A 12,944-nucleotide genomic window follows, 5' to 3' on the forward strand; every position below is an offset into this window, starting at 1 on the left:
AACAAAAGAAGTTAGCTGAGATGGGCTGGAGCTGTTGTTATTGCTGTTGTTAAATCCAATCCCATTTGCTAAGGGGGTGAGGAGGAGAAACCGAGAAAAAAACACACAAAAGGAGAGAGAAAAGGACAGTAAAGATAGAAATTGCAGCTCCTGTCTCTGGTTTTGACTTTCACTTGCAACCTCACTGTTGGAAAAACACTGGCCCAGCCACTCTGAGACCTGGCAAACTTGTACCAGCATTAGGCTGTTTAGGACATTGCCTTTAGTTGCCTGTCTGGTCACAGGCTCACTGAAGTGTTGCAAAATATACAATCTTAGCTGGCTACACAAGACTCTTATTAGACAAAAGGCAAAAGTAGAGAGACAGGAAAGAAAATAAATAAGGTGAGTAAGGAAAAAGGACACATAGGGAGTGGGTGAGAGTGGAAGTTTCACATCCCAAGTGGTGACTGGGATTTAGCCAAGGCCAGTGGAAGTATCATCTGAGTCCCCTTCTCTGGCCTGGTCTGGTCAAAACATCTCTCAAGAGTGGAACAAAGAAGATCTGGGGGTCCCAGGAAACAGTGGATATGGCAGTAGTTGTCAAATAGCTGCTTCTTTTGCTGATTTTTCTCAAAATGGAATACAGTATAGCCCATAATATTATTATTTTGTCCACCATTTCTGACATATCAATTTTGGTTAACTGATTTCTGTTCTCACACTGTTCTTGTTTACTAGGCATGATGCTAATACAGTCCTTGATTTATATCAGTAGGTCTTTTTGTCTCTTTTTTGTTATTATAGGTTATTGTGACATTTCATATACATTCACTCACTCCTCAGAGTTGAACTCACAAACAGGGTAAATTTAATGGTTTCATCCACATTTGTGCATAAAATGTCACATACGTGAAAGAGACCATCAGTATGAGAAAAAAGCGCATTAATTTTTGAGGTTTCTGTTTCATGAGGGGCTTGGGAAAACGTCAAAAAAACCTTTCCTCTGGAAGGAAAATATTGACTTCTATTGAGTCAAAGATATCCCCAATGAAAGATGTGAGATATCACCTTTCATTGGGGCTATCTGGGAAGGTTTTCTCTCCAGTTTATCTGCACATCTAGAGTTTGAAACAGATGGTTCTTCTTCAAGTTGTTATAGAAATGCACTCCACTCAACTGTACTTTCTTTCCAGACATTCCTCCAAATCAAACAAATATCCATGTGTGGATACATATTCATTCCCTGTCATCGAAAGTAATATGCTGCCACTATAGCCAAGTACCAGTTCTGCACTCCCAGTGCTGTATAGTCTGAAGGGGAAGACTTTTATTGACAGTGGTTGTTTCACAGTGGTGTGAATGTATGCTTCTCTTAAGTAGTTACTATATAACTACTGAATAGTTAAAATTTTAACTTTGCTTCAGAAATGAATTCTGGGACTTGTCTTTTATTTATGCCTCAGATTGTACCTCTCCCAGCCCAAAGGACAGCTCCATCACATAATCTCTTTCTGTCTACAAACTATTTCCCTGATTTCATATGAAGTCTGGTTTGTTCCTCTCTGCTTCCATGACCTTCCTCTTCTTCCCACCATCTCTCCCCAACTCCAAACTCTTCTTTAAATCCAACTCTTTCCCTACTGCCTCTCTCCAGTTCTATGAGACTGAGGGAAAACCTGGATGTGAGAACTGCAGCATATAAAACTGGTTTAGAAAACGATGCAGTAGCAAAGTCTCAAATGTTATGACACTAATACTATTTTCTAAGTTGGGATGCAGATAAATATAAAAATGACATACACAAAATTTTGTGGTATTTACCTGAGATCTTTCTCAAGTTGTGTAATATGTTCTTTCTGTAAATGTATCTGAGAATCTCTCTGTTGTACAGACTCAATGAGGTACTTGTATGGCTGTTGTACTTGACTCAACAAAGAATTGGCTCTGTGAAGCTGACAAAAGAAAAAAATGTATTTATTTAAAAATTATAAAGTAGTACAACATACTATGATCATATAAAAGGGATAATCTGACAATAAAAACATGCAATCCCTCAAACCATGGTGCCAATTCTCTTTAATCTACAACTGCTCCTCTCCTCTAATTCGATTCTAGATCCATTTGAATCTGGCTTCTGAACTCTATACTCCACTGAAACTGTTGTCACCAGAATTTTTAATGGCCTCCTACTGTTCAAGTCTCAGGGTCTTTTCTCTACTTCATCTTCCTCAATATCTTGGCTGTCTTCGACACCACTGACACACTCCTCTTCTTGAGCACTTGTCTGCCCCGGCTTTCATGACTCCATTGTCTGTATTCAGTCTTATTTGGTGGGGTCCTCAAGGGCTCTATCTTTTTTACTTTCCTTTTCTCTCTCTAAGCCCTATTTTTGGGTGATCTTATCTGCAAACATGACTTCAACTAGCATATTTATAGTGTTGATGACTCTCTTCCCTACCCATTTGTTTTATCCATCTGTTGTTCTTTTCTTATCTTCTAAGATTGCAAAACTTTTTGGGATGGGTAATGCTTTTTATTAAATGCATGTGTACAGCACCTAGCACAAGGACATAATTCTTGATTAGGGCTTCAAGATGCTACCTCAATACAAATAAATAATATAATAAATCACGTCACACACAATTAGTCAAAAATTTCAAGCAAGTTGTTGGTGATAGGTGTGCCTCAAGTGGAAAATTAGCATAGGAAAGTATTCAAGAATCACACATCAGTCCATCTATATTTTTCCAATGGTTGCATTTCAGGTTAGTCCACAAAATGCTAACACCTACAACTTGTGGTTTTCTTCTTTATAGTTAAGACATTTTATAAAAACAAAATCCCTGTTTCACAAAGTTAATTTTTCTAGTTTAGTTTAATAAATTGTAGTGTATATTACAGCAAACAGATTTTCTGTTTGTAACTAACATGCTAAATTAGAAAGCATAATTGATGAACAGTCTTTCATTCTAAATATTTACTCACTAAATTTCTGAATCCCACAATATTCAAATATTTTAAGACTTTTGAAGCAGAAGATGATGGGAGAAAAGCCCATATGCAGGCTTTCAATATCATTTATTAAAGGTATATCATTACAATAAAGCTTTTGTACCATATACCTGCATGAATTGTCTTTTTTTATTAATATGGTCTAATAGCTGGTTATATGACTGGATCATTATTATACTGCAATAATTCACCTATAGTCATGATTTATAATCACAATATAGTAGTAAAATGTAAGTTAATTAATATAGTTATTTGGAAAAGCACTATAATAAATAATATAGAAAAAATCATGTGAGATACCTTTATAAAAGTGATACTAGAATATTTCGCTAGTCCTTGGTAGCATCTACTAGCGATACTGGGCATGACTCTATATTGCCTTTGCACCTCGGATAGTCATTCGACATGCAAACAAAGTACAAAACATTACTATTCTGATTTGGTAGCATTTAACACCAACTTTGCATGAGCGCAAATAACTGCACAAAGTGCAAGGCAATTGACAATCAGACCCACTTTACATTTTAATGATGAATCATGATAATTCATAGTTCAGTACTAGAAAAGTTTCCAATAATACTGTAGTTATCAGGGTTTCCTACTCCATAATACCGCCTTGCCTTCACTAGACAATTGAATCATGTTTGAACATTAATATGATACAGGACATATCATGTCCTGGTTTACTCTGACCGGCCATTCATAGCCAGTACTTCAGATAACTCTCCACTATCATGTTTAGACATGATACATATTTTAATTAAGACAAGTCCCTTGTGTCTCAATTTGCTTTGGCAAACGAGGGACCCATAATTCACCAATGGAGCAGATGACAGGAGGTGGCAATGGTTTTGAGCTGTACTGGTGGTAAATTGCAGGTCCTAAATTTGCCAGAGCAGAGAGGCCTATAAGTCTTAACATCTCTTAAATGTGCAAAGAATCCTTTAAGTGGCTTTTCATTTCTGATTACACTTCTGTGAATAAACACAAAAAGTAAATCCTTTGTAGGTTAATTTAAAATGGTTGTAAATTTTAAATTAATTTCTAAAGATGTAACTTGGAACAAGAGATAATAAGTATGCATTTATTACAGGGTGATCACTTACAAGTATGTTTTCCTTTTGCCATCTTATGAAATTGATTTGCTAAAATAACACGTAGCTATTTATACAGTGTTTTACATATTCAAAGTGGTATTCAAACATTAACTGAAGTGCATTCCCACACTTCTTTCAAGTGTAAAAATATTGCATTTACCAACTTTTTTCTGTTTAACTAGTCTTTCTTTCAACTTCTATGTATCAGCTTCCAATGTAGAAAATTAATTTCATTTTTTTCACATGTACGATGTCAAGTACAGCCTTCAAATTCCCCATGATAAGATATTGTTAGAAAGATGAAAGGCCTAAATTTTTAAGTCTAAAGGTAGAAACCTAAATCCATATCTAGTCAGCTAAATTAGAAGTCTGATTGTCAGAGGTCATAAGTACCCACCACTCCCATTAAAGTTAATCCACTACCTGACTCCTTCTAGTCCCCGCCTGGTGTAGGAAGCATTATGTCAAGTGGAGATTGTTAGAGCAGAGTATTTACTGGCCATTGCCCCTTCTAACTTCTGCCACATCCCCTAGCCCACACAGTTGACTCTATGGAAGACAGAGGGAATGCTCATTTAACACACCTGTGTAGCCCCTGTATGCTACAGGAGCAACACAAAGGGACCATATCATGGGTCAAGATCTGGCTCATTAATTTTAAGGGAATTGTTTTAATTTACTGCCACAGACACAAGTGAAAAGTATTCCATTTCTGAGATATAGACTACATTATTTGATCTTAACTCATTTTTGGCCCCTAATCTATGGTTTTATCTTTCGGTTGTATTCCTATTAGTTCTTCCCTTTTCAGATCCTCTGTGGTTTCCCTGTTTACTGTTTATCCTTGCTTCTATTCTTTGGTTTACTGTATTAACTTTTATAGTTTTTGACAGAAGTGTAATAAACAAATTATCCCTCAAACTTTTTTTAAATTCCTCCATAGTTTCTGAATGTTAAATCAAATTCCCAATATTAAAATCAAGTTGTAATAACATACTACTCTCTTCTCACGTTTACTAAAATTAGCACACATTCAAAATATCATCTGATTTTGTTTGATTGCGCAACAGCTTTTATGTACTCCAGATGGTATTTTAGATATTTATGTTATTTATTAATTTAACCAATGTTTCAGGTAATTGCTGCATATTTTAAACCTACCATTGTTAAACCTCAAATCTGTTAAAAGTTATCATTTATTGCTATAAACATTTCCATTTTATCTCCCACAAAGTCAAACAAGTTTCCAATTGCTTTTCCCTTCAGTTATCTTTAAATGCTGTAGCTGTGCTTCCTAATATATGTGAAAATGTCAGTCAGCAATAAAAGTTATTTCATAAATATGACATTATGATAAAATATATATTGTAACAATGCTAAGAAAAAAATGATCCCATTTACTTTAGCCTGCCATTCTTTACCTTTGAAAGGCAAACAGCACTGTTATGGTTTTATTTTTAGACTTATCCATATACTAAAGAAGAGCACCTACTTTAATAATGGCTAGCTCAGGGGCTTTTAGAACCCCTTTACACCATGTCAGCCCCTTTACCTCACATACAGGCAAGGGTCAGAACACAGGGAAAATGCTACCTTTTTTATTTTCACTGGTGTGTTTATATCAGTGTTGTTCTACTAGTGCAACACACACACACGCAGAATAAGCCAGACCTTTGGAAAGAAACATAGGTAAACAGCACACAGTAATAACAACCTAAGCATTCACAAATCATGGGTCATGCTCCCAAAAATCTTGAATGGCTTAAAATTAATGAGATCTGAAAATGAACACACTGAGTTTTTATTTGCCTTCTGGCATTGAAGCATGGGTTCATATTATCAAGCTTTCCTCAACAACCTTGAGGGCTAAAACTTTACTTTTTTAAAAAATATGAAGGCTGAGTTTCACAAGAAATAACCAGATTCCTGCACCTGTGGCTTTAAGAAAAACACTATTTATCGCAAGACTCATGATAAAGTTGCAATAGTTGGCAACACTCCAGTGCAAGTTACTTTTTACATTGGTGCAGCACATCAACAGGAACAATTGGCACCCATCCATCTGCACTGGTGTAGCTAGAGTGTGCAAAAAGACTAGTGTAGGCACCTCAGTTTGTTCATCTTATTGAAAGCCACTGACTTAATATATTTATTTTTAACAAGTATAATACTAAAACTATCTAGTGGAACTTGAAACTCTGAAAATCTCTGGAAGAACTAATGAGAAAAAAAAAATTAATGTACATGAACTAAACTAAAAAATGCAATAGCATGGTTCCCAGAATAGTATAAAGAACTCTCAGAACCTTTTACCAGGTAGGAAACAAACCATGCCTGTTTTAGTCCCTGAAAAAAAAAAAAAAGGATTATTGGAACTAAAGACAGTGCTAAATGTTACATGGCAGGACTTGCATCACAAGTGATTACAAAATCATTCTCCAGAAGAAGTGTGGACTGAAGACCAAACATCAGCTACCTCTACTGTCAAATCTTGGTGTGTGTAGACATATAGGCTACCGCCTGACCATTTTTTGTGTGCCAAGGAATACCTTTTAATGCCCAGATACAGACATTTCTAACAGAATGAACTTTAACTGAAGAGGGAGAAGTTTTTCTAGTTAGTTTATAAAATTCTTGGATAGATGAAACAATCCACATTTGCCAAAGATGACAGAGGCCAGCTGTCTGATTTTTTTTCTGCTTAAAAAAAAAACCAAAAACAAAAAACCTTATTTCTTTAAGAAACTAGTCCTACTTAAATAATATTTTACGACTTTCCTAAGATCCAGGGAATGCACAGTAATCTTCTCTCATTCCCATTTGAAAAAACAACAATAAAAACCGAGGAGGGGGAATAGTTATTTCCGCTCCACTCTGTAGAGAAATTCCAAGTTCATTTTAGAGGGAAAAAAAGAGAGAGATCAAATACCTTTAATCAATTGATGAGGAATCATAGACTCATAGACTCATAGACTTTAAGGTCAGAAGGGACCATTATGATCATCTGGTCTGACCCCCTGCATGCTGCAGGCCATAAAACCGTCCCTACCCCTTCCCTGGACTCTGCTGTTGAAGTCCCCAATCCTGTTTTTAGTGACTTCAATCGGCAGAGACCCTCCTGCTAGAGATCCCTGCCCCATGCTGCGGAGGAAGGCGAAAAACCTCCAGAGGCTCAGCCAATCTGCCCTGGAGGAAAATTCCTTCCCGACCCCAAATGTGGCGATCAGTAAGACCCCGAGCATATAGGCAAGAGTCTCCAGCCCGACCCCGTTAGCCATTATACTATTTACCCACCATTGCTTGGCTTTCCTTGACTACTATGTTTTACCATTAAACCATTCCCTCCATAAACTTATCTAACTTTATCTTAAAACCAGACAGGTCCGTTGCCCCCACCGTTTCCCTCGGTAGGCCGTTCCAATATTTCACCCCTCTGACGGTCAGAAACCTTCGTCTAATTTCAAGTCTGAACTTCCCCACGGCCAGTTTGTATCCATTCGTTCTGGTATCCACGTTAGTACTAAGCTGGAATAATTCTTCTCCCTCCCTTGTATTAATCCCTCTAACATATTTAATGATAGCAATCATATCCCCTCTCAGCCTTCGCTTTGTCAGACTAAACAACCCAAGCTCCTCTAGTCTCCTTTCGTACGACAGCTTTTCCATTCCTCTGATCATCCTAGTGGCCCTTCTCTGCACCCGTTCCAGTTTGAGTTAATCTTTTTTAAACATGGGAGACCAGAACTGCACACAGTACTCCAAATGAGGTCTCACCAGCGCCTTGTACAACGGAAGCAGGACCTCCTTATCCCTACTACCCTGTTTCCCCGAAAATAAGACAGTGTCTTATATTAATTTTTGCTCCCAAAGATGCGCTAGGTCTTATTTTCAGGGGATGTCTTATTTTTCAGAAATGAAAAATGCCTTATTATCGGTGGATGCCTTATTATCGGGGAGGTCTTATTATCGGGGGGATGCCTTATATTACAACGAGAGGCAAAACTGTAAGTAGGCCTTATTTTCGGAGGATGTCTTATTTTCGGGGAAACAGGGTAGATATACCTCGCCTAATGCATCCCAAGACAGCATTGGCTTTTTTCACCGCCACGTCACATTGTCGACTCATAGTCATCCTGCGGTCTACAAGAACCCCTAGGTCCTTCTCCTCTTCCGTAACTTCTAACCAATGCGTCCCCATCTTGTAACTAAAATTGTTATTAGTCATCCCCAAATGCATCACCTTACACTTTTCACTATTAAATTTCATCTTATTTCTGATACTCCAATTCACAAGCTCATTCAAGTCTCCCTGCAGGATATCCCTGTCCTCCTCCGAATTTACAACGCCTCCCACCTTCGTATCATCCGTAAATTTTATCAGCCCACTCCTGCAATCTGTTCCGAGGTCAGTTATAAATAGATTAAATAAAATGGGTCCCAAAACCGAACCTTGAGGCACTCCACTAGTAACCTCCCTCCAACCTGACAGTTCACCCTTTAATACAACCCGCTGCATTCTCCCCAGTAACCAATTCCTTATCCACTTCTGGATTTTCATATCGATCCCCATGTTTTTCAGTTTAACCAATAATTCCTCATGGGGTACTGTATCAAACGCTTTACTGAAATCCAGGTATATTAGGTCCACCGCATTTCCCTTATCTAATAAATCCGTTACTTTCTCAAAGAAGGAGATCAGATTCGTTTGGCACGATCTGCCCTTCGTAAAACCATGTTGTAATTTATCGCAATTGCCACTACCCTCCAGGTCCTCCACTAGTTTCTCTTTCAGAATTTTCTCTAACACCTTGCACACTTCAGATGTTAGACTAACAGGCCTGTAGTTACCCAGATCACTTTTTTTCCCTTTCTTGAAAATAGGAACCACATTAGCTATTCTCCAGTCTAACGGGACCACCCCCGAGTTTACAGATTCATTAAATATTATCGCTAACGGGCCTGCTATTTCCCGCGCCAATTCCTTCAATATTCTCGGATGTAGATCGTCCGGTCCTCCCGACTTAGCCCCATTAAGGCGTTCAAGTTTTGTTTCTACCTCGGATACGGTAATCCCCCATCCCGAGTGCCCCTCTATAGTGGTGCTAGTATCCCTAATACCTTCATTGGCCTCATTAAACACCGATGCAAAATATTCATTAAGATATTGCGCCATGCCTAGATTGTCTTTAATCTCCTCTCCGGCAATAGACTTCAGCGGTCCCACTTCTTCTTTCTTTGCTTTCTTCCTATTTATGTGGCTGTAAAACCTCTTACTATTGCTTTTAATTCCCCTCGCTAGGTCCAACTCTACACGGCCTTTGGCCTTTCTCACTCTATCTCTACATTCTCTGACTTCACTTAGGTACATTTCCTTACTGATCCCTCCCCTCTTCCACTCTTTAAATGCTTTCTGTTTTTTCCTAATCGCCCCTTTGAGTCGGTCGCTCATCCAGCTCGGTCTAAATCTCTTGCTTAGTAATCTTTTTCCCTTTTTTGGAATACAGGCCTCCGACAGCTCATGCATCTTTAACTTAAAGTAATCCCAGGCTTCTTCTGCTTTTAAATCCATTAATACGTTTGCCCAATCCACTTCCCTTACCAGTCCCCTTAGTTTGTTAAAATTGGCCTTTTTAAAATTATAAACCCTAGTCTTTGATTTAATTCTGTTACTCCTTCCATGTATTTTAAACCGAATTAGCTCATGATCACTGGAGCCCAAATTGATATGGCAGTTCCTGTGTTCTGTATTCCATTTGACAGGCCACCCTGCAAGTTAAGATTAATATTCCAAGCTTTAAATGGATCTCTATTGCAGCTGTTATATGAAGACTCATTTTGTCATCTTAATAAAAAGACTGTTTGACAGTTCTTAGGCTTCAAAAGAGGCTAGTGGATATCAAGCTGTCAATAATTTCTCAGTACTAGTCCTTGTAAAAAAAAAAAAAAAGACTACTAATAAGCTTTTTTCAATGGTTTCCACTGCTCTATTTGATTTTTTAGAATCTCCAAACCCTGCCTGCCTCTTTGTAGCCTTCAATAAATTTCTAATGTAAGAAAACAATTTCATTGTATAGTAAAGGCCAGTTACCTGTTCCGTAACTGGAGTTCTTCGAGATGTGTTGCTCACGTGTATTCCACAGTAGGTGTGCATGCTCGCCATGTGCACCGGTGCCGGAAGTTTTTCCCTTAGCAGTACCCGTAGTGGGGAGCACTGCTGCGACCCCAGGAGTGGTGCCTCTATATCGTGCCATAAAGAGAGCTGCACACTCCCCCCACCCTCAGTTCCTTCTTGCCAGACAACTCCAACAGAGGGGAAGGAGGGCAGGATGTGGAATACACCTGAGCAACACATCTTGAAGAACGCCAGTTACGGAACACGTAACTGTCCTTCTTCGAGTGATTGCTCATGTGTATTCCACAGTAGGTGACTCCAAGCTATACCTGATGGAGACGGGTAGGAGTTTAAGGGTTACCCGGGTGGAGTACCGCCCTACCAAACCCAGCGTCATCCCTCATTTGGGAGACAATCGCATAGTGCGATGAAAAGGTGTGGACAGAGGACCATGTAGCAGCTCTGCAGATGTCCTGAATGGGGACATGAGCCACGTAGGCCGCTGACAAGGCCTGAGCTCTCGTTGAATGAGCCTTCACTATATTAGGCGGGGGAACCCCTGCCAGGTCGTAACACATGCGAATGCATGAAGTGATCCAGCGGGAGATCCACTGGGTGGAAACCGGTAGCCCCCTCATGCACTCGGCCGAAGCAATGAATAGCTGAGGAGATGTCCGGAATGGCCTAGTTCTGTCTAGGTAAAAGGCCAGCGCTCTACACACATCTAGCATGTGCAGGCATCGTTCCTCATTGGAGGAATGGGGCTTAGGACAGAGGACTGGGAGGAAAATGTCTTGATCCATGTGAAAAGCCGAGACTACCTTCGGCAGTGCGGGCGGAGCTGGATCTTATCCCTATGGAAGACCATATACGGGGGCTCGGAGGTCAGGGCTCCGAGACCCGGCGGACTGAGGTGATAACCGCTAGGAATGCCACTTTCCACAACAAGTGGGACCAAGAACATGTGGCCAAGGGCTTGAAGGGGGGCCCTGTGAGGCGGGAGAGCACTAGGTTCAGGTGCCAGGGCAGGACCGGGGGTCTAGCATAAGGGAAAGCCCAATCCAGCCCTTTTAGGAACCGGGACGTCATGTGGTGTGAAAACACCGAGTGGCCCTGCACTGGGTGGAAGGCCGAAATGGCCTCCAGGTGCACCCTGACGAAGGAGGGCGCCAGCTCCTTAGGGACAGGAGATAGTCGAGGATGAGCTGGAGAGATGTGGAGGAAGGGGAGGAGCCCCTCTCCCTCGCCCACATGGAGAACCGATACCATTTGGCCAGGTAGGTTTGACATGTGGACGGCTTCCTGCTCTCAAGCAGGACCTGTCTAACATCCTTGGAACACCTGCCCTCCTCCTCATTCAACCATGGAGCAGCACGCTGTCAAGTGGAGCACGGCCAGGTTGGGATGGAGGAGACGTCCTCCCTCCTGGGACAGGAGGTCTGGTCGAAGCGGCAGCCTGTGCGGGGGGGCCACTGAAAGCTGCAGGAGGGTCCCATACCAATGCTGATGGGCCCAATCCAGGGCTATGAGGATAATCCGCGCCCTGTCCACCTTCACCTTCCGTAGGACTTTGCCTATCAGGGGAAATAGCGGGAAGGCGTAGAACAGGCAGCCCGACCATGGGATTAGGAACGCGTCCGATATCGCCCCTTCGCCCTCTCCCGCTCTGGAGCAGAGGGAGGCCGTGACCACCATCGAGTCTAACAGCGCCCCTATGAAGTGTATGCGCTGAACCGGAACTAACGTGGACTTTTCCTCGTTTACCAGTAGGCCTAGACTCGTGCATGTATCTAGCAGGAATTCCATCTGCGTCTGCACCTGGGATCGAGACTTGCCCTTGAGCAGCCAGTCGTCCAGGTAGGGGAAGCTTTGCAGCCCGTTCCTCCTTAGGTGGGCTGCCACTACCGCCATGCACTTGGTGAAAACCCTGGGGGCTGTGGAAAGACCAAAGGGGAGGACCGTAAACTGGTAGTGGTCTGTCCCCACGAAGAAGCAGAGGAAGCGCCTGTGGCCCTCGAAAATGTGGATATGGAAGTACGCATCCTGGAGGTCCAGGGCTGCAAACCAGTCTCCCGGGTCCAGGGACGGGACAATAGAGGCCAGGGATACCATGCGGAATTTGCAGCGAACCAGGAACTGGTTGAGATTCTGCAGGTCGAGGATGGGTCTGAGCCCGCCTTTTGCCTTGGGGATCAGGAAATACCGGGAATAAAACCCCTTGCCCTGGAATTCCTGAGGCACCCTCTCAACCGCGCCTAGGGGGAGGAGGCGAGTCACCTCCTGACTTAATGTGCTCTGGGTCCCCCTGGGGCGGAGGGAGTGCAGTGGGATTAAATCCAACTGCAGCCTGTACCCCTTGGAGATGGTACTGAGGACCCATCGGTCCGATGTTATACAGGACCAATGTACTCTGAACGCAGAGATAAACGGTTGCTAAAAACCAACTTTATTAACTGGGGGGGGGAGGTTCCCTGGCAACAGGCCGGGTGGCCCCCCGCAAACAGTCAAAAACGCCTCTTACCCTGTCTCTTGCCCTTTGAGGGTCCGGGGCATGGGGCTGAGTGGGATTGACGCTGTGATCTGCGCCTCTGGTCCCTAGGCCTCTTGAGCGGGGGCTCGCATCTGGCCCATGGAGGGGGAACCAAGGGCTGCGGTCTGGGCTTGTCCTTGGCCGGCGGGACATACAGACCGAGTGTCTGCAGGGTGGTGCGGGAGTCCCTCATCCCGTGCAGATGAGTGTC

The 12,944-nt window shown here is 42.0% G+C and overlaps 1 protein-coding gene and 1 long non-coding RNA gene across 4 annotated transcripts in view; one reads left to right on the plus strand and one right to left on the minus strand.

Annotated features, from left to right (window-relative positions):
• Positions 1-12,944, minus strand: part of PIBF1 (progesterone immunomodulatory binding factor 1) — a 190,072-nt gene that overhangs the window by 31,952 nt on the left and 145,176 nt on the right. For all 3 annotated transcript variants that reach the window (XM_054013350.1, XM_054013369.1, XM_054013359.1), the window contains exon 15: positions 1,804-1,934. In XM_054013350.1, the coding sequence (XP_053869325.1) occupies positions 1,804-1,934 (131 nt within the window). The remainder of the gene's footprint in view (positions 1-1,803; positions 1,935-12,944) is intronic.
• The window catches only part of LOC128828605 (uncharacterized), a 113,171-nt gene continuing 108,232 nt past the window's right edge, over positions 8,006-12,944 (plus strand). Inside the window, exon 1 of the long non-coding RNA XR_008443214.1 lies at positions 8,006-8,095. This is a non-coding gene — a long non-coding RNA (uncharacterized LOC128828605). The remainder of the gene's footprint in view (positions 8,096-12,944) is intronic.

The sequence above is a fragment of the Malaclemys terrapin genome, chromosome 1 (assembly GCF_027887155.1).
Source record: "Malaclemys terrapin pileata isolate rMalTer1 chromosome 1, rMalTer1.hap1, whole genome shotgun sequence".
Lineage (NCBI taxonomy): Eukaryota > Metazoa > Chordata > Testudines > Emydidae > Malaclemys > Malaclemys terrapin.